General features: G+C 43.6%; 1 protein-coding gene across 1 annotated transcript in view; it reads left to right on the top strand.

Annotated features, from left to right (window-relative positions):
• The window catches only part of Tnfsf8 (TNF superfamily member 8), a 25,912-nt gene extending 5,680 nt beyond the window's left edge, over window positions 1–20,232 (top strand). The window contains exons 2-4 of the mRNA XM_021201067.2: window positions 5,307–5,349; window positions 17,103–17,174; window positions 19,767–20,232. Of these exons, the coding sequence (XP_021056726.1) occupies window positions 5,307–5,349; window positions 17,103–17,174; window positions 19,767–20,161 (510 nt within the window). The 3' untranslated portion in view covers window positions 20,162–20,232. The remainder of the gene's footprint in view (window positions 1–5,306; window positions 5,350–17,102; window positions 17,175–19,766) is intronic.
• Window positions 20,233–20,506: the final 274 nt, after the last annotated feature.

Here is a 20,506-nt window from a genome sequence, read left to right as displayed (position 1 = left end):
GAGAGAGAGAGAGAGAGAGAGAGAGAGAGAGAGAGAGAGAGAGAGAGAGAGAGAGAGAGATTAAAACTTCCCAGCTTCACCCCAGAGCTGTAAGTCAAACCTACATTTTAATAATCTTCCCAGAATAATAAAATTTGAGAAGCCATGAGGGAACAGTTATACCTACCCTTGATTGTTGGTTTTGTGGTATTGACTGTGTCATAATTCTTTAATAGAACAATCTACATTCTGGGTCTGCCTGGGATTATCTATGCTTGGTATTATTATAGCAGTTGTTATTATTATAGCAGTTAAGGACAATACTGGTTATTTATAATTATATGTTTAGACACCTCATTAAGGGGACAACTAGCAACAATTTTTTCATGAATATGTAATCTGTGGTGTAACATGAATGTCTTCCACTCAGCAGACTGGCATTTCTTGATGATCTTTATCTCTGAATCCTTTAACATCCTGAGGATTGATGATGGAGTGTTAGTAGATGCTGTCGTCCTTTCAACTCACTAACTATATTCTTCTATAAAGATGAGTTCTCCATTATGATAATGGACCGGCAGAGGTAGGACACATCAAGCTAGAAAATGAGTTGAGTCATGGCCTAGAAGAAGACAAACTGGCTTGTGAGAGTTACTAGGGTATGAACAATGGTCAGACTCCAGAGCAGGTCAAGACATACCAGGACGTGAGACTAGATGACAACATTCATTGACAGAGGAGACCCAGAGAACAAAGTGCCAACTCCATCTTTAGAGCAGGAAGAGTTCTTAATCTCACAACTTCCTGCAGCAACTTTCCAAGACTATAAGACCTACTTGCCTATTGCAATACATCTTGAAGCCAGTCCTACTCTAAAAGTAGCTGGTGGATCAGAAATAATAGCATGGATATATATATATATATATATATATATATATATATATATATATATATGGATATATCCTTGCAAGTGGGAGAAACACTGTTTGTGCCACTGCTCCAAATCCCTGACCTGCCAAACCAGGAGTTCCTAATAAAAATACTTTCCCTGGGGGCCTCCTATGACTCCATTCACTCTCCCATTGGGTCTTGGGAGAACATACTGCTGTTTTGTCTGCCTTAATCTATCGACCTTCATAAATAGTATGACCCACTTTCTTATCTCTGGGATCTTTTGTAATGATTAAGTCATTTCTCTGTGTTTTAGACAACGCTTAATTCTTGAAGTCCACTTAAACATCAATACAATAAGGCCCAGAAAGGATTTGGTTCCCAGAGTAACCTGAATTAAGTGTTTAGTTCTCTTACCTTAAAGATAGTAGAGACCTCCAGGTGCTGTGAGCTACCTTCGAAGACAGTGAAAATCAGAAAAGAAACAGATGTGAAATTCTCCATAGAATATTCCACACCTTAGTTGTCTTGCTAAGTGTTAGTAACAGAGGACTTTTTTTGAAAAGCAAATATGGGAACTTACACACATTTGTTCCATGCCTTCCACATCATTGCTCTGAAAAGAAACAGACCTTTCAGGGAATGAAGACAAACTAAACACATTATAAGGGCCAAAGCAGTCCCTCTCAAACAGCTACTATTTTCAAACAATAGCTAGTCATTTGCATGCCATATCTTGTTATGTCTGCAACATCCCAGAATAAGAATCACTGGTCAGAGCTCTACTCACAGTAACTAAGGGAGAGAAAAATACAGTTCTAGGCTAATGATTGGCTTGATTGGGAGGGGGTATCATTTTACCTGGAGAAAACCAGACTGTGTGTGGCCATTCTTTCCATTACACAGAAAGAACTCTAGTACCGTTGGGATGTCCATCAGATGTCATAGAGGCTGAAAGAAAAGAGAAAGTATACTTAAGGAAATGAAGCAGGGTTTGGTAACCATGGTGATTGTTTTTCCAGAGCTACTATGGAGATGAGATGACAGCCTCAGCCTCGGGGAAGCCATTTGTTTGCATCTAGGTCAAGCCTGTGTCCTACCTTACTCAAAGCCAAGTCCCTGAGCAAGATAGTTCTCATTTTCCCCAGCCAAGGTCTCAAATTCCCCAGGCAAGGTTTATTAAAACAGTTTACAGACAGCACTCAACATAGCGCCTCCAGTCTAAACAATCTGACAGATTCTAATAGTCATCATCTTGTTTCGTAAATGTAAGCAGTCATCATGTCCTTAGGCCTTGCTTCTACATCCTCAAATTCAAGGGCTGCTTGAGAATAGGGAGGAGAGAGCAATGAAGTGCTCTGTCCTTGGCCAAGTGGAAAGATCACTGAAGAATTTTAGTTCAGAATTGGGCCTAGACTCTAATATCTTGGCATCCTTCCTTACAAAATCAACTTGATGGTCTGTAAGACATCTGGGTTTGTCTCTTGCTTTGACTATGGAATCACATCTACTATGGGTAGCCTGAGGAAGCTGGAGAGACTTTGTGTTCTTCAACATAGGAGCAGTCAAACTTCTGTCCTGAATTCCCTGGACCCTAAGTAAAAGATGAACCTGTAGGATACCCTGTCAGTGCTTTTAGCACTGGAGAGAGAACTCTCGGTTGACAGGCAAAAACAAGACTTTCCCTTCAATGATACTATGCCATTACATACATTTAGGTCCTCCTCCCAGATACACATCTTCTATCCTTGATGATCAAAGGTTTTCTGGAAACCAGGAGCATCAACCTGAGGACTTGGAGAGATAATGGCAACCCAAGCTCTACCCAAACCTGTTGAATAAATTTGCAGCCTGAGATCCTCAGCACTAAAGCTTCAGAAATTCTCTTTACTCACTGTGGTCTTCTCATGGTGTGTGCAACACTCAGTGTTCTGATTCTATATTGCTTTGTGTCTTATCAATGGCTGTTTTAGTGAACCAGGTCCAAAGCTTATCTTTGAATGAATGACACAATGCACACCACAGATGCCCCAAGGCTGAACGAGTGATGCTCTAGCATTTCTGGGATGGCTCTGCTGGTGTTGCTCTTCTGATATTCACTCTGGTCTCTGGTGTCTAAAAATGATGGGGGGCTCTTGGTACCTTCAACCTTGTTAGGCTTCGTCTAAAATGGAATGCCTATTGTTGGTGTGTTTGCACATCATGCTAATCGAAAGTCATGCTGGGCATCAAGCCAACTGCTTAATATGTGTTGAAGCACTGGCTGTTGTCTCACAGAGGCAACATAAAGGGGAATTTTGTGATGTCAGGTTTTCCTAAGAATCATATGGGTAATCGTGCAATCACAGATGTAAAGCACTGTTACACACATTCTGAACTCTCAGGAAATAAGGCAACACGATCGGAAAACAAGCAGAGGGGAAAATATCTTCCAAATCAACTTCACATCTCTTCCCCCTAAAACACTGAGACCCAAAGTTATAGACTTTCTTCAGATGAGTGTGACACCAAAGCTCGTATTCCTGAGGCCTCTTGGGCTGTATTCCTGGCAAGAATCCTCTTGGTCGAGAGAAGAGACCTACTTTGCAGATAACGATGTGTCCACAGAAGGAGAATGACAGAGCTCTTGGGGATATAAATTAAAATGATACCTCCAAACAGTCACCAGCTCTTGCACAGAACACTAAGAAAGTCACATATAGTTTGTTGTTAACTTTCAGCTTTGGTAGACTTTGGGAAACTAATTTTCCCATGAAAATATCCACCCATTTCTAGTGTTTATAATTATCTCAGTTAAGTGCACTAGAGGTGACTGACTTTACAGGCCAAAACATAAATGTGACATTCCATTTCTTTGTGGAAGGCTACTTATATGCCTCTCTAGGCTGGCATGTGAAGACGTGAGGTGTGGGGCATTGGGCTGTGCACAGACAGGCTGATCTCCAGTTGAGCTGAGGTCTGAACCCCAAAAAGGGTGATAATTCACCTACATGATATGGTAGGCATTCCCTTATGCTCCTGGAACTCTGGCCCCTGCCTAAGTTACCGCCCCCCACAGCCCCCACAAGAGAAGCATGGGTAGAAGTCAAGTAGACAGTGTCCCAAGCTTTTGACCTTCAGGCTAAACTACTTCTCAGTTACCTAGCAACAGTAAAGACCATAAAAAGGGCTGTTCAGCCCCTGCTTCCTCTCCTCCCCCCCCCTCTCTCTCTGTCTCTCTCTGTCTCTGTCTCTCTCCCTTCTCTCTTTCTCCCTGCCTTTCTACAATAAAGCTCTAAAACCATAGACAGCCTCTGCTTATCAAGGCTGTGTGTACTCTCGCAGGTGTTGGGAACCTCTCTTCCCTCATCCTTCTCTCCCATAACCCCGGTGGCTTTAGCAAAGTAGCTCTGGGACTCCCAGGTAGGGCTGCCCCTTTGCCACCCCCCAAAGAGTGGGTCAGAGGCTTAGATGCCCACTCAGGGATGAGTGGAAGGTAGATAGCAGCCCTCCCACACCTGACTGACCAGAGCATAGGTGGAACTCTGGTGGGGTGTGGGTCTTCCCCTTCCCCCTCTTCCCCTGGGCCCCTCTTTGTAGTTCCCAACAGTGAGGGACATTGGAAAGCTAGTCTCTGAGGAATCTGTTGGGAGCCAGTGCCCCTCCATCTCTGTGGGCCACTTTCACAGAACACGCTAACTATTTTTCTCTTTAGTCCCCTCTGACGGGTTCCTCTTCAACAGACAATGTTTCCATCAACCTCTCATTCATTTACATAAAATCTACGCAGACATTTATGATTATTATAGAAATCATTTGTAATATTGTGTGGATGTATGTACAAATACACCTCTGTTTGTGCCACATATTTACAAATATTTGCGAATTCTATCTGGCCATAAGCTTGTGGTAAATCCATGAGACCAGAGACCCAGTTTACTTGTATCTTCCCAGTGTTTGGAATATAAACACTAATAAAAACATCACAACTTCCAACCACAACTGAGATAGAAAGGTATCTTCCAGATATGTTTATGACACTTTTAGATGAACCAAATATGATCATATGTTGACTTAAGGGGGAAAAAAAACAGTACTGTGTGTAGAGAGGAAGAAAGCTCTTGACTGGGAGGTGGAAGCTCCAGCTGTGGTCCTGAGAGCCACAAGCTCGTTGTGTGTCCCTGGACAAGCCTCCTTGTCCTGTTTCTTGTATGTGAGATGTGGATGGTAACCCCTATCTTGTGTTTCTGGTAAACAGATGGGCTGGCACAGATAGGAAGCCCACTATACTCAATCAATAAATAAATAAATACTAAATCAATAAATAAATCAAGCTTTAAGGGTCAGAGGGTGGGTGGGTTCTGAATTGCACAGTGCTTTGAGGACTCCCAGAGTGAAAAGGAAAATAAGTTGTTTTAATCAGTGTCCTCACCCTGCCCTTCTCTCTTCCCTTCCAGGACTCCACTCCAAAAACAACTGAGAAAGTTCCCCTTAAAGGAGGTAAGATCTCAGATTTAGAAATGAATGTGCAGTGAATCAATCAGATAGAACCACAAGGTATAATGCCTGCTTATCAACCAGCAATGCTGTACCTGTCCCCAACAGAAGTGGGACAGATGGAAGTGGGGCTGATCGAGACGAGCTGATGCTACGGACTCATCTGGGTAGCCTCTGATTAATTAGCCTCTGCTAATGCACACAACCCTCCCTCCTGCGAGGAGCACTCTCACTGACACCATTTCTGTAACCAAGCTGCGGACCCTGATGGGGACACACCTCCCTCCTGCCAGGAGCACTCTCACTGACACCATTTCTGTAACCAAGCTGCGGACCCTGATGGGGACATAAGACAGACTTGTTTTTTTGAGCTGGAAGCCCTAAACTGAACACATTTGCATACGAATCCTGATACCATTTCCGACATGGAAGCCTCTGTTACACATCCATTAAACACAGATCACTGTGGTTCTAGACAAGCCAATCAGGGCCAGCTCATAACTGCTTGGCATGAAAACTGGCATAAACTAATGGTCAAATAACTGGTAATAGCCAAAATACTTAATGAAGTTTAAGACCTATCAAAACAGACTTCTTCCCTCTACATTACCAGACACAGAAGCTATTAACATATTGGCCTCTATTAGTCCCTAGGAGGATATATGCAGAGGTTAGTTAAACATTGAAGATTATACTCAAGGTTATATGACTAGTTTTTTCACAACTGAGAGAAGGAAAAATCAAATAGAGAGGTGAAGTGTCTTGCTTTGATCATACAGGCTAGACCAAAAGGACCTTGACTCTGACTCAGTGTCTTTATATTCAAAATATCAATCTCTACCTTAGCTCCACTCACAATTTTTAGAGCCCAGGTACCAAGCACAGCTGCCTAAGCACAGAACTAGAAGATGGGGTGGGTAGATAGACCTTCATGGACCCCAGGGTAGAGAAGCTGGACATCTTTGTGATCAAAGGATACAAAAGAACTGACACAGCTCCTTACAGCAGCAACACATTTGAAGTTTCTTTCCTTCAGGACATTCTACTGAAGACTTTGAATGTATGGGCAAGGAGCCCTGGGTAAACAGGCAGCCTTCTGAACCTTTTAAGACTGATGAATTACCTCAATATTGGCCAAAACCACTTAGGGCCTAGTATCTACACAATTCCCTCACTTGTGTAGATAACCAGATATGCAATCAAAGAGCAAGGTAAAGTTAGAAGGGCACAGACACTGCCTACAAAGATTTAGATAGTAAATATTCTAGGCTTTGCATGCCTTGGCTGAAATCAGTCATGCAGTTACCATGGTTGAGACCGCCTGAAAACACACCAATCTGTGGGCCTGACTACAATCCCCTGGACCTTAATTACAGAATAAGTAGTGGTTGGGCTTGGCCTTAGACTGAAAGAACAGACTCCTGTGGTGCAGGCAGTGTAGGCTTTGGAGGTAGGTAGACATCCTTGCTAACTTGTTGCATAAGTTCGTGTGGAGCTTTGCAAGGAGCAGTCCACACTGATTGAACATAATTCCTCCACCTCTCCTTCCATTATCCTGCCACCACCCCAACTTAGATTTTTCTAGGAAAGATTGGAAGTTTTTATTTGGCAAGGGGCAGTAGCCACCTCCCTTAGATATAGTATCTGTGGTAAAGGCCTTGATTCGGTGTCAGGACCCCAGCTACTAGCTGTTCTTTCTTGGTTGTAGAGTGCTCCAAACATAAGTCACCAAATATAAAGCTCTAACTAGTGGGTTACAGTTAGCACCAGATCACATGAAATAAAAAAAAAACAAAAAAAAAAAAAAAAAAAAAAAAAAAACCCCAAAAAAAAAAAAAAAAAAAAAAAAAAAAAAAAAAAAAAACAAAGAACAAAGTTGTCTTCTTGTCAGCCGCTCAGTTACACTTAAGGTGAAAACACTCTTTCTAGGAAAGCATATCCCCCTGTGTTCTGGTGTTAGAAGGCCCCTCCCATCACAGGAAGAAATGGACACAGATGCTAGATTGGCTTTGTCATGTATTCCGTTTTCATGATCAGAGGAGACAAAATAAAGCAAACTTTCCATGTTACTCCCCTGTTTTTCCTTTGAGGGAACAACTTTAGTTCATGAACTCCCAAGTTTGGGAAACTGTGGATTTGACTACTTCCTAGTTCCCTCCTCACCTGGCTCTTGACTAGGAATATCCCTACAAGAACTTATACCAACACCAAGACCAAAATAATCTCTGTCTTTAATTCAGGGTTTCTACAACTAGCTTCTATTCGTCAATGCTGAGAATACGCCACACTGGGAATGTTAGATTTGCCTTAAAGACTTTCTTTGGGTTGGTCTGAGGGCCAGCCCCGAGAGTTTTCAGTACAGGGGTGGAGGGATGGGTGCATTCCCAATGACATTCCATTTGCAGGTAAGTTTCCAGATCCAGGAAGTTAGAGGGACTTGCTAGGGGCTATAGAGAAGACAAAAATAGTTGTGCAAATATGAGACTCCAAGGTTTCCTCTGTTGCCCCTACTTCAGCCAGCACCTTGCTGTGCATGGCCCCTAACTCTCACTATTAATGTACATCCATACTTATCTTGACTCCACAAATTTGGGAGCCCTATAATAGGATGAGGGAGAAAAATAACATCTGAGGCCAAAACCTGGTTCCCACACCAGCAGACTAGGTATCGTTAGGAAAACTTTTCTCCCCTCCAAACATCACTGGACTAAATATACTAAATGAGTTAGCGTTGGAGCTAGAAATAGCGCTTCTTTTACAAGCCTGTAGGTAGGTAAATGCTTGCTGTGCAGCATGGGAGCCCACATAAAAAGCAGGAGCAGTTGTGTATACCAATAACACAAGCACTGAGAACGCAGGAACAGGAAGGTCTCTGGGTCTCACGGCCAGGCAGCCTACCCAAACTGGAAGGCTCTGGGTTCAGTAAGAAGCCTTGTCTTTTAGTATTATTATTATTTTCTTTATTTACATTACAAATGCTATCCAGGAAGTTCCCTATAACCCCCCTCCCCCCGCCCCTGCTCCCCTACCCACCCACTCCCACTACTTGGCCCAGGCCTTCCCTTGTACTGGGTCATATAAAGTTTGCAAGACCAAGGGGCCTCTCTTCCCAGTGATGGCCGATTAGGCCATCTTCTGCTACATATACAGCTAGAGTCACGAGCTCAGGGGGTACTGGTTAGTTCATATTGAAGAAACCTTGTCTTAAGAAGTAAGACAGCAAGCAATTGAGAAAGACACGCTGTGTTGACCTGTAGTCTCTACACATGTAAACACACATGAATATGCATGTGTATACACACATGCACGTGTGTGCGCGCGCACGCGCACACACACACACACACACACACACACACTAGCAGAGTTCTTTGACACTTCCTGAGACTAGAATTCTCTTGTCCTATATATAAAGAGAGAAAGAAATAGCCTGACAGGAAGTCTGAAGCCACAACCTCTTTCACCAACAAACTAATCTTAAGCCAACACAGGAAACAAATTTCCCTTTTGGAAAAGGAAAAGGAACAGGCAGGGAAAACGAGAACATTGTTGCAAGACATCCCAGGCAGGGCAGACCTACTTCCCAGAAGTTCCTGGGAGGAATTCCCAGGGATGGCATGAGGTTTGTCACAAGGAGAGAAGCTGCCAGGATGGCCGCTACCATGACAGCAGTTGTAACCAGGAAACCAGCACTGACCAGAGCCTAGGATGCAGGGCTCTGCACACATGCTAAGCACAGGATATCCTTACCTACAGGGAAACCACAGAAAACCACACCCGTGTTAGTAATGAGCCCTAACACAAACTTGTCATTCCTGGCCAGAATAGGCCCCCGTCAACGGCTGACTTGCACTCGGCCCACTGTGCTTGAGGCTTGTTAGCCATTCAGTTGGATCCATGGACAGACTGGAGGGCTGGGAGGCAAGCCTGTCCTGTATGCTTTGTGCTGGGCTTTATTCTCTCCTCCAGCAGACAGAGGTAACTGCCTCCTGCAGAGAGCCACCATGAACATGAAATCGAACCAAAAATACACCTTCATTTTCCCACTTGGCTGTACCTCAGAGCATCCATCTGGTCCACTTTGCTCTTCCATCTTCCATGAAACAGTCTGCCTCCTCCACATACAGCTGAGAGCCAAGGTTCCTGCATCCTCTTGTCATTTCTTGTTCTAATGTTTTACTTCCTCTGAGTTTTGACTCTCTAATGTTGCTCACTCTCTGGGCTCATTTGTCCAAACCTCAGATTACAGCTACCTTTACCTAGATTTCCCAGGAGTTTCAACTGCTGCCCTGGCTCTACTTTTCCCCCTCCAGACCACACCAGGCACCGTTCCTCATGGGGCTGGATTGGTAGGAATGAAGCTTAGCCAGAGCAGGTAGGTTAGGCAGGATCTCAGACTGAGTGAGATCAGGAGAAACAGCCTTCTCCAGAGACGGTTTTCAGTGAATCAGCTCTCTTTATTAGGGAAGAACAAGAACTATCTAACCCTTGGGGCATGGGTAGGGGCTTGTGGGGTGAGTGTTCATCTTTGGCTGGGGCTGAGGTGCTGGGGGGGATGCTTCATTTGCACAAAGAGGAACCCCAGGTGCTTGTAGGATATATCCTTATAAGGGTGAAATGAAGTTTAACCTATAATCAGGCCAACAGACTATGTGACAACCTCAATGGTGGTGGAGGTGGGGGGTTATAAGGCTTATAATGCGTGGATGTGCAAACCCAGAGCAAGGAGGAAGCAGTCCTACTTCTGTTTGTCTCAGGACAAGATTTCCAGGGTTTGGATACAACTCATCCTCACTTTTACTCTGGACCAGCTCCCCTGGTCTCACAGCTTTCCAGTCCCACGCCCAACAAAACCTCTAGTCTTTGTATAGCAATATCTGCAGAAGGATGTAAGATGAGCAGAAATGCTGTCAGGGCAGTATGGTACAGTACAGTGCCTCCCAGCAGGTGGTGGAGACGTCTGGGGTTCTGTTTTTTAAAAGCTGAAGATATTCCAGCCACTAGGAACTTCTCAAAGGCTAGCATACTCTATCACTAAGTTCTGGAACACAGAGAGAGGGCCACTGGAGGTTTGGGACAGGCTCGAGTGGGTCATGTGACCTGGAGTGATTCCATATCCTGTCATTAGAAAAAGTTGTTGGTTTGTTTTTTGTTTGTTTGTTTGTTTTTTGCTTGTTTGTTTGTTTTGCTTCGCTTTTTTCCTGCAAATGCTATGTGGTCCATGGTACCCAGAGTTCCTTAATGTCCTGAGGGCATTCATACCCTCCAAAGCTAAAAGGAAAAAAATGGGCATCAAAAGAGGTGAAATGAGGTGTGCTATATGATAAAGAAATACTGAGCGTGAGAAAACTGAACAGCAAGGGAGACTAATTTCTCCCCAGTATTTTACTGACCCAAATGGTCTATGACTATTTGTCATATAGAAGCCACACTGAAGGCACAAGGAGTGACAGTCTTCCTTGTCTTCACACTCCCTTCCCCTCAGGAGAATAAACACTGGCTGGCAGAGTCTTACGCTGTCAGAGGAATGGGGCTGGATCCAGAATATCCAAGTCTGCGGTTTGTTACTCCTGGGTTCCATTTTTCTTCTTCCCCTTTGCAGCATCATATGATGCTTTCCCATGGGAATAAACTGCTTTTCAGCCGGTCACATACTTCACTTGCCACAAGGAACCTATTTGTTCCTTCAGTCAATCTTAACACACTCAATAAAACCTGCTCTTAAACCCACTTTCTTTTGCTCAAGGCAGAGATAACAGGAATTGGGAATCTCTCTATTGAAAATACCCAGGAAGTTCAGAATGATGTGGAACGGAGTCCTGGATAGGCTATCTAGCGTTCTAAAGCCACAACTCCTAATTTTCACACACACACACACACACACACACACACACACAGAAAGAATGAGGAGGCAGGAGACAACCTGAGGTACAGGGGAGAGGAGAGAACACAAAGAAGGTAAAAAACTTTCCATTTGATGTTAGAATTTCCAGATATAATCCCCAGTCTCCAGCTCCAGAGGATTTGCCATCTTGCCTATCATCCTACACTTTAAGAGGGTGGAAGAAGGAGGGAAATAAGGGGAGAAAGAGAGGGAAAGAGGGAAAAAGGGTAGATAGTTCTCGATCTCAAACTGATTCCTTTTTATACTCTGTTCAAGCCCCAGAGACATCTGTGTGCCAGGCAGGTAGCCCAGGCCCCAGACCAGAGAAGGGGAGTCAACTCTTTGGTATTTTATGTGTGGTATTCAATAGGCTCAGTGTTGTACATTATTCCACTTAATCCTCTTGTAAGCTGTTGAGGTGTATACACTCACTTTGAGGAAGAAAGAGCAGCTCATAGAGTCTCCCATACTTGTGCTAAACTATACAACCAGTAAGTAGCCAGGGTGGGATTTGGACTCACCCATGTCTAATATTCTGAGGGTGCTTCTGTGCTTCTGCATTGCAAATAAGCGGTGGCACAGGGAAGGGCATTTAGAATGTTAGAAGACTTTTATGATGTTTCTTAAACACCCCCTCCACCATTGTCAGGTCCATCAGCCTTAATATGCATTGACTGCAATGAAGTGCCCTAGGGCCAGATGTGTTTACCTCACATACCACAGCAGGTCAGCACTTCCAGCTCCCCAAAAGGCTTCACTGTGTTGATGTGAATCCTAATTTCATTTTAACCCATTTTTGTTCATTGCTTTTTCTGTGTTCAACAATAAGCTTTTTTTTTTTCAAGGATTGTTGTGAATCCAGAGTCTCCCTTTTACATATGACTTCTCTTGAGATTTCTGTCTATGCTGTAAATGTTCTTGGCCTGGTAGCATCAAGGAAATGGTTAGATTTGAAGGAATGTCTGTGAAGTGACCCTTTGCACAACACCCACCAGGTTAAGGGTTCACATTGATCTCAAATTCTGTTGGAAATGAAGATTCCTCTAGATGTCGCTGTTGGGACTGTCCCTGGGTATTCTTCAGGGGAGAAGAAACTAAAACACGGGGCGGGGCTCTCTGTTTCTTCAAAGATTAAGATATAGTTCCAAGAGGTCTTCACCCTCCCCTCCCCCACAAAATCAGAGAGCCTCAAACAGTTGTGTCCAGAAGTGAGAAAGTCTACTCACAGGTAATACAGTGTTTCATTTTAATGAGCACCTCATTATCCAATCCTCTCTGTATGGCATCACAGAGCTATGCCAAGAAAACAAGAAAAAGAGACAGGAAGAGAAGCGACCTCAGATATTCAGACTCATGGCTAGCCATGTGCTGTGCCAGTGACTAGACATCTGTAAACGTGATGTGTGTCACATTAGCTACGCGCCTGTGTTGAGTGTCACTGGGCTTACTTCACTGGTACGGATAAGAAACTGAAGTTCTGGGAGAGGAAATGACGGATCCAACACCTTCACTAGAACCACAGGCTCTCCGAGAAGCACCATCTGCCCGGTCCTTATAGGAGACGTTCTGAAGAAGTTGAGTAGGTCACAAACCATCTGACTCGAAAGCCCAATTTCCCCGACCTGTGACTTGACCCTGGCGTTCTCCCAGACTCGGGACCAGGAAGGGACACTGAAGCTTCTTTCCCAGCATCGCCCTCCAGCTGTCTCCTGAGGCTTCAGTCTCGGATGTGTGCCATGGCTACAGACTCATTTCTCGTCTGTTTAACCCTCACTGCTCTAGAACGATCTAGAAAGGCATTTCTCACATCTCAGTCAACAATGGTCTCCATCTAAATTGGAACACTAAAATCTGAAAGAGAATATTCCAGAATCCCAACATCCAAACATCAACTAAGCCGCCTTCTTCCGAGAGTTTTCATATCCCATCTCTCAGAATAAACCCCTCCAGACTCAGTCACTGGGGAGACAGATAGCAGAGTTACCATCTAGATGCTCAGTCCACAAATCTCTGGAGCCATGGCAGGATTCCTACTGCCTGGGGTTCGTATCCATAATAGACGACCTTATCATGGGTTCACAAGCTGATGAGACTTGTGTTGCATGACTGGTACCCTACAAAATATTGTCTAGGTCTTAGCAAGATCCCTGCGACTTTCAAAGTGACCAGCCCACTCCTTGAACAGCACTGACTGGCCAAATATTCAAGCTCCCATCTCTGTGACTTGGGTTATAACTTGAGTGTCCTTCTTATATGTCTGCCCCAGAAACCATGTGGGGAAAAGGAGATCAAAGTGGTGTTAGTTGTCAGCTGAGAGTTTTTCAAGCCTTCAGAAGCCACTAAGACCCTTGGTGTTTGAACCCCACCAAGCACCCTTTACTCTTCTTTTTCTGTCACCTCCAAATGTGAAGTAACACAGATGGCACCTTCTCCAAGGTCTTCTTAAAGCTCAATAGTGTCAATCTCTCAATAACCAGCCCCTCCTTGATCCAACTCCAGCAATTACATTCTTAGAAGGAGAAGCCTGTGCTTGTGTGTCTTCTTTAGCATGAAACTATCTAATCGATTCTTTAAGAAAAACTAAAGTATGCCTGCCATTTGACTTCAGGAAATGCAAATGCTTCAAAATAAGGTAGACTTTTTCCATTATTGGGTTTCTCAGAATTGCAGCTGAGGTCACCCCACTGTACACATGAAGACCAAAGGGGAAAAACAGAAGAAAAACAAAATGCCTGCATGTGTGAGAGACAAGCCTGGGCTTGTACTTCTGCCACCATCTGTTTGTAGATGCTCAGCTCTTGCATATGTCACCACAAGCCACTTGATACAGAGGAACCTTTGAACTAGAGAGATAGAGCCTGTTTTTGATGTGACATCCTGGCTTTGGCCCAGGGCAGGAATCCTACTTTCCCACCTAACTTAGAATCTGTGAGAGTCAGGCCAATGTTCTTCCTGCCAGGGGGAAAAGCAAGGCAAGCGCTCCTTCTCACTACACTGATGCCCTGAGCACTGGTCTGGCCAGAGCTACAGAAGGAAAATCAGAGAGATGGTCTAGTTGACTCCATACAGCAAGTGCATCATCTTGCCTGATCAGTAGGAGGGACTAAACAGTAGTCTCTGCCAGGATGTGTTTCAAAGGACAACTGGCTTGATAGAGGTAGGGCATTCCACTTGGCAGGAACCAGAGGTGTGCAGGTGGAAGCATATCCATGTGGTTGTGAACTGGAACTGCAAGTCTCCAAACTTGTGTAGAGTGGAGGGAAATCTGATTGGGCATTAGAGTCACACTGGCTGAGTTTTAATCTCCACCCTACTAGCAACTAGACCTGTGGCTGAGAACAAACCAGTTAACCCTTTCTTATCCATCTATCTATCTATCTATCTATCTATCTATCTATCTATCTATCTATCATCTATCTATCTATCTGTCTATCTATCTATCTATCTATTTACATCCTAAATGCTGGCCTTCCTCCCATTCATCCCTCACAGAGTCCTTCTTCCCATTTCCCCTCCCCTTCACCTCTATGGGGATGCTACCCTACCCCTCACTCCCAAGTCCCCTCCCACCCTGGAGTATAGAGTCTCTGCAGGATTAAACACATCCTCTCCTGCTGAGGCAAGACAAGGCAGCCCTCTGCTACATAAATGCCAGGGGCTTCTGCCCAGCCCATGTATGTTCTTTGATTGGTGGCTCAGACTGTAAGAGCTCCAGTGTTCCAGGGGAGTTGACACTGTTATTTCCTTTGGAGCTCCTATCCCCTGTAGGGCCTTCAATCCTTCCCCCCCAATTCTTCCATAAGGGTCCCTGGCCTCAGTCTAATGTTTGGCTGTGGGTATCTGCATCTATCTCAGTCAGCTGCTGGGTAGAGCCTCTCAGAGGACAGTTATGCTAGGCTCCTGTCTGCAAGCACAACACATCACTAACAGTGTCAGGGATTACTGTTTACCCAAGGGATAGGTCTCAAGTTGGGACATTATTGTTTAACCATTCCTTCAGTCTCTGCTCCATCTTTGTCCCCCAGTTAAACTTTTAAAACCTAGGGTTTCTAATATACATAACAGAGATAACTGTAAACTGCCTCTCATGGGATGCTTGTAAAAAAAATGTAAAAATGAAATTATGGCTGTAGCATGCTCAGTAAAACATCACAAAAATAGTCAACATTAGTTATGATGGTGGATGGTGGCAGTGATGATGACATTGATTACTATTAAAACACAGAATAAAATGAGGGAAGGTATGGGCTGATTGATACTAGAGAGATTGGGAGGAGTCAAAAGCCCGCTGGAGCTGTAGGGAACATAAATCAGAAAGTGATTCCCAGCAAAGAGAGTCAGTCCAATTTGCATCCCTGGTTTCTTCTGGTTGATGTTCTATAGTCTCAAAGGTGAGATTGGACAACAGTTACGCTTCCTTAGACTATTACACTTTGGGACCAAATGTCTGATTATACACATCCCTGAGTATGTGCAGGGCTCAGGAAGCCTCACAAGAACACTGCTTAGATGATAATTATGGGATAAGATCTAGAGAATGGAAGCTGGCCTTCAGCCTTTGATGGGCTAGAGGCCCTTTGCAAGTCAAGAGCAGCTAGAGATGAATACCGCCCCTGCTTCTGCTGGGGGTTCCTCTAGTAGTGAGCTTGCTCAGACAGCAGAGGGAACCCTTCACTCAGCTTCTAGCCATTCTCGGGGGGGGGGCCCAGGGGCTTTCTCGAATGAATCTGAGCAATGGGATAAAGAAAGTAAGTGGGAGCTCAGGACAGACTATTCAGAGGCAGTAAGAGAGCTCAGCAGGGCGTGGCTCCTACTGTATGAGCTTAAAGCTGTTAGTCTCCGAAGGATGGACTGAGTGGTCATCTCTGGTGACATCATCAAAATATGTCAATGTCAGGTTGGAGAGTTTCCAGTTCTCCAGATAGGGGAACCAAGGCCCAAAGAAGAGATCTGCTCCAAATACATTGAATTTGTGAGTCACTGCAGGAAATGTATAATTTGGTTCTTTGCATACAAAATAGCTTGTTATAATAAGAAAGAGTGATCATCATCAGTGATGATATTAAACATATTTTTATTTCTCTAATGCTATAATGATACAAATAGTGTGTTTGTCTCTCTTAAAGAAGCTCCAGATGGGAGGCTTCCTGCTAAGATGTCATTAATGTTTTGTCCTCTTAAAACTGAATGGGATGTTTTTATCTTTGCAGTCTAGATGAGGCAGATGTAGGGCATCCTCACATTTCCACATGCTCGTTCAACCCTGAGTATGTCCTTGAGTGTGTTCAGACATAAAAGTTGGCCCTGGGTTACTCTGATAACCAGATTAGCTGATGCTGGTAAAAGCAGAGTCTAGAGTCTGCCAAACGGAAGATGCTGGGTGGCAAACCCTGCATCAGTGTTGCTGTTGGAGAGACTGGTGCTCAGGCTGAAGGACATGGGATGCTCAATCTCATTTGACCTATTGGTGGTGCTCAATCAAAACGTTCATGAGAACTATCTAGAATGGTGGCCAGCACTAGATGATATTTATCTTCTATAGTATTCTGTATTAGGCCAAGCAGAAGTAAACTTTAAAACTGTGAAAATCCTAGGCTGTTTAACAGAAAAATTTGAAAACAAGTTTGAGGGATTGTTGTTATTGTTGTTGTTGTTGTCGTTGCCATCGTCGTCTTCATCATCATCATCATCATCAGTGGTGTGTGTATGTGCACGTGTGTGTGTGTGTGTGTGTGTGTGTGTGTGTGTGTGTTTAATTTAACCTCACAAACAGTAACAGACTAGGAAACTTCATCTCAGTGGGTCACAAAAAAAGATGTGATTGTTCACAGTCCCCAGAGAATCAAAAGACAACTCATACCTGATCTTGTTTTAGGAAATTGCTCAGAGGATCTCTTATGTACCCTGAAAACGACTCCATCCAAGAAGTCATGGGCCTACCTCCAAGGTCAGTAGTCAAAGCTAGAGAATTCGATTTCCTATGCCAACTTCCCATCCAGAGTAGAGTCCTCTAGCTGAAAGAGACATGCAAATGTGTTCTTAGCCAACATCATACTTTTTATAAATTGAACTTCAGTGTCTTAGAGGAAGAAGATGAGAGTATTTTTTTCCAAAGTTACAAGGCTCTTCTCTCAGCCCCCATTTGATAGGGGAAAAAGAGGTTGGTTAGAAATGGCATGGTTATCATATGCCCCAGTACAGGGGAATGCCATGGCCAGGAAGCAGGAGTGGGTGGGTTGGTGAGCAGGGAGGGGGGGAGGGTATAGGGGACTTTCAGGATAGCATTTGAAATATAAATTAAGAAAATATCTAATAAAAAAAGAGAAAGAAATGGCACGGTTTAAAAAAATAAAAACCATGTGCTTTGAGGAAGCTGCATCAGGGCCCATATTGGGAGCAGCTATGGAGAGGTGAACAGGTGTTCAAAAGCTCCCTTAGCAGATGGGAAACACTTCATTCACTCCTTTAGGTTTCCTATCTGTCCTTTGAAGACACTTTTGTCTCTTGACTGCATCATGTTCTCCTTCCTCTACTACCCCCACTACCATGCACGGACTTACTAGTTTGGGCCAAATGCAATCTTTTCCTGAATGCAAAGAAAGAACGGCTCCATCTCTACCTCTGTGAAGGTATTCACAGGGGAACTACAAAATTGCCTGGTCCCCAGATTGACAGCTTAATGGGCTCCTTGGCGCTGGGCCTGTTTGCATATTGCAATGTGCTTCAGGTAAGAGTCTTTTGTAAATGAAACAGTAAGAGGCACTTAGAACTTGAAAGAATGAGCCACTGAAGAGATGGGCAAGATTCTCCGAATAGCCATTTTGCTCATTTAAAGAAAAAAAATCCCCATTTTGAAGTTACATTAGTTCTTGCCTTTCAATTGAATTGCAACAGGGATTGAAGAGAAAGCATTGAATCAATTAAAACCAGTATGCCACCTTCCCAATTCTGAAAGCACCTTTACCAGTCAGTGCTAAATTTCATTTGTTAGGGCTCGGAGACTTGGCTTTCACACAAACACTTTTGCTTAGAGACTGTAATTCTCTGCTTTTCTATAATCCTAAACGCTGGGTCCCTCACTGTGCCCATGAGGAGCCCATGCAAGGATATTTTATTACACTTTAAAGAAAGGAGACATTCAAAATGACAGACCATGTTAAAAGGTGTATCTTTTTTTATCAGCACATATTAATTGCCCATAATAATAAATTTAATTGTTGATATTTTTATGAATGAACATAACCTACTTTTATTTTATCTTAAATATGAAGATTAATAGAGATACTCCTGAAAAACTCAATACTGAAATAGAAGTATTGAATGTCACAGCTCTGACACCATCCACAATGCCTATCAAAACATTAAATGCTTGCTCATTAACAAATAACACAATAGCATGACCTTTGTGCAAAATACAGCCTAGGCAGATGTGGTCGGAAAAAGCAATGAGCTAGGGGAATGGCATAGGCAGTCAAGTGATTGACTTTCAAGCATGAGGCTCAGAGCTGGGGGACTGGAATCTGCTTTTCAAAAGCCAAACATGGTTCCTCATGCTTGCAGTGCCAGTACTGCTAAGGCAAAAGTAGGGAGACCCCTGGAGCACATTGACTGACCAGTTTAGCCTACTGAGCAAGATTCTGGATGGTGAAAAGCCCTGTATCAAAAACACTAGTTATGGAGCTGGAGAGATGGCTCAGCAGTCAAAAGTGTTTTCTCTTCCAGAAGACCCAAATTTGTTTCCCAACATTCACATCAAGTGTCTCAAAACTGCCTATAGTTCCATCTCCAGAGTATCTGATGCCCTCTTCTGGCCTCTGTAGGCACAACACACACATACACACACACACACACACACACACACACACACACACACACACACACATACACAGAGAGAGAGAGAGAGAGAGAGAGAGAGAGAGAGAGTATACTCATAGAGACAAATACACATAAATAAAAATAAACCTTTATTAAAAAACAACAGAAACAAGGTAGATGGTAAAACGGTACTGTGCATACTGGTACTGTGTAAAGGCTGATATCCAAGGTTGTCATCTGGGTTAAACACGCACATGTACACAGACAGGTACACCTGCACCTGCACCTGCACCTGCACCTGCACACATGCCTGGGTCTAACACATATGGACATAGAAACAAACACACTGAAAAAAAAAGATAAAAAAATAATAAGTGTAAAATGATACGAGATAATAATAATAAAAAGAATGTCATCTATAGGAGCTGCTTTCCATTAGAAAACTCTCTTGTAAAGTCTTTCAATTTCCAATGCAGTGTTGTATGTGATCCAACCCTGTAGTTTGAGCATTAAACAAACAAAGGACAGACGGTTTTCTTCCTGTGACTTCCTAAGTAGAAAAAAATAAGCTATAAAAGAATATTCTAGAAAGAACACTTCAGAAGATGTTTAAATATTTGGGATGGCAGGTACCCTTTTAGAAAACAGAGATGCTGAGTGGGAACCTTGAAAAAGAGGTTTCCAAGATGTACCTAACATGTGAGTAATAATTCTATCTTTCCAGTGTCAAAGCATCTCAACAATACCAAACTGTCATGGAACCAAGATGGCACCATCCACGGACTCGTATACCAGGATGGGAACCTGATAGTCCAGTTCCCTGGCTTGTACTTCATCGTTTGCCAACTGCAGTTCCTCGTGCAGTGCTCAAATCATTCTGTGGACCTGACATTGCAGCTCCTCATCAATTCCAAGATCAAAAAGCAGACACTGGTGACAGTGTGTGAGTCTGGAGTTCAAAGCAAGAACATCTACCAGAATCTCTCTCAGTTCTTGCTGCATTACTTACAGGTCAACTCTACCATATCAGTCAGGGTGGATAATTTCCAGTATGTGGATACAAACATTTTCCCTCTTGATAATGTGCTATCTGTCTTCTTATATAGTAGCTCAGACTGAATAGTTGTTCTTAACCCTTATGAAAATGCTGTCTACCATACAGTACTTCATCTGTCCAAACATGGGCAAAAGAAAATATTAGGACAACTCAAACTGAGCCTGTGAGTTAGTGTGCTTCTCCTTCTGCCCTTTGGAAAAATACAAACCTGGGATTTAGAAAGTGAAGCCTCCTTCAGATGCACAGACAGGAAAGAATGTGGTGTGTGCACAGAGACCTACTTGGGCACTAGAGGGGGTTGAGTTGTCCCCGTATAACCACTAATTTACTGACCTTGAGCCATTTTCCTCCCCCTGGAACTCGGGGTCTGAATCTGCAAAAGTAGGAGATGGGATTTACATTTCCCC

The sequence above is a fragment of the Mus pahari genome, chromosome 6 (genome assembly GCF_900095145.1).
Source record: "Mus pahari chromosome 6, PAHARI_EIJ_v1.1, whole genome shotgun sequence".
Taxonomy (NCBI): Eukaryota; Metazoa; Chordata; class Mammalia; order Rodentia; family Muridae; genus Mus; species Mus pahari.
This window is presented reverse-complemented; position numbering and strand designations above follow the sequence as displayed.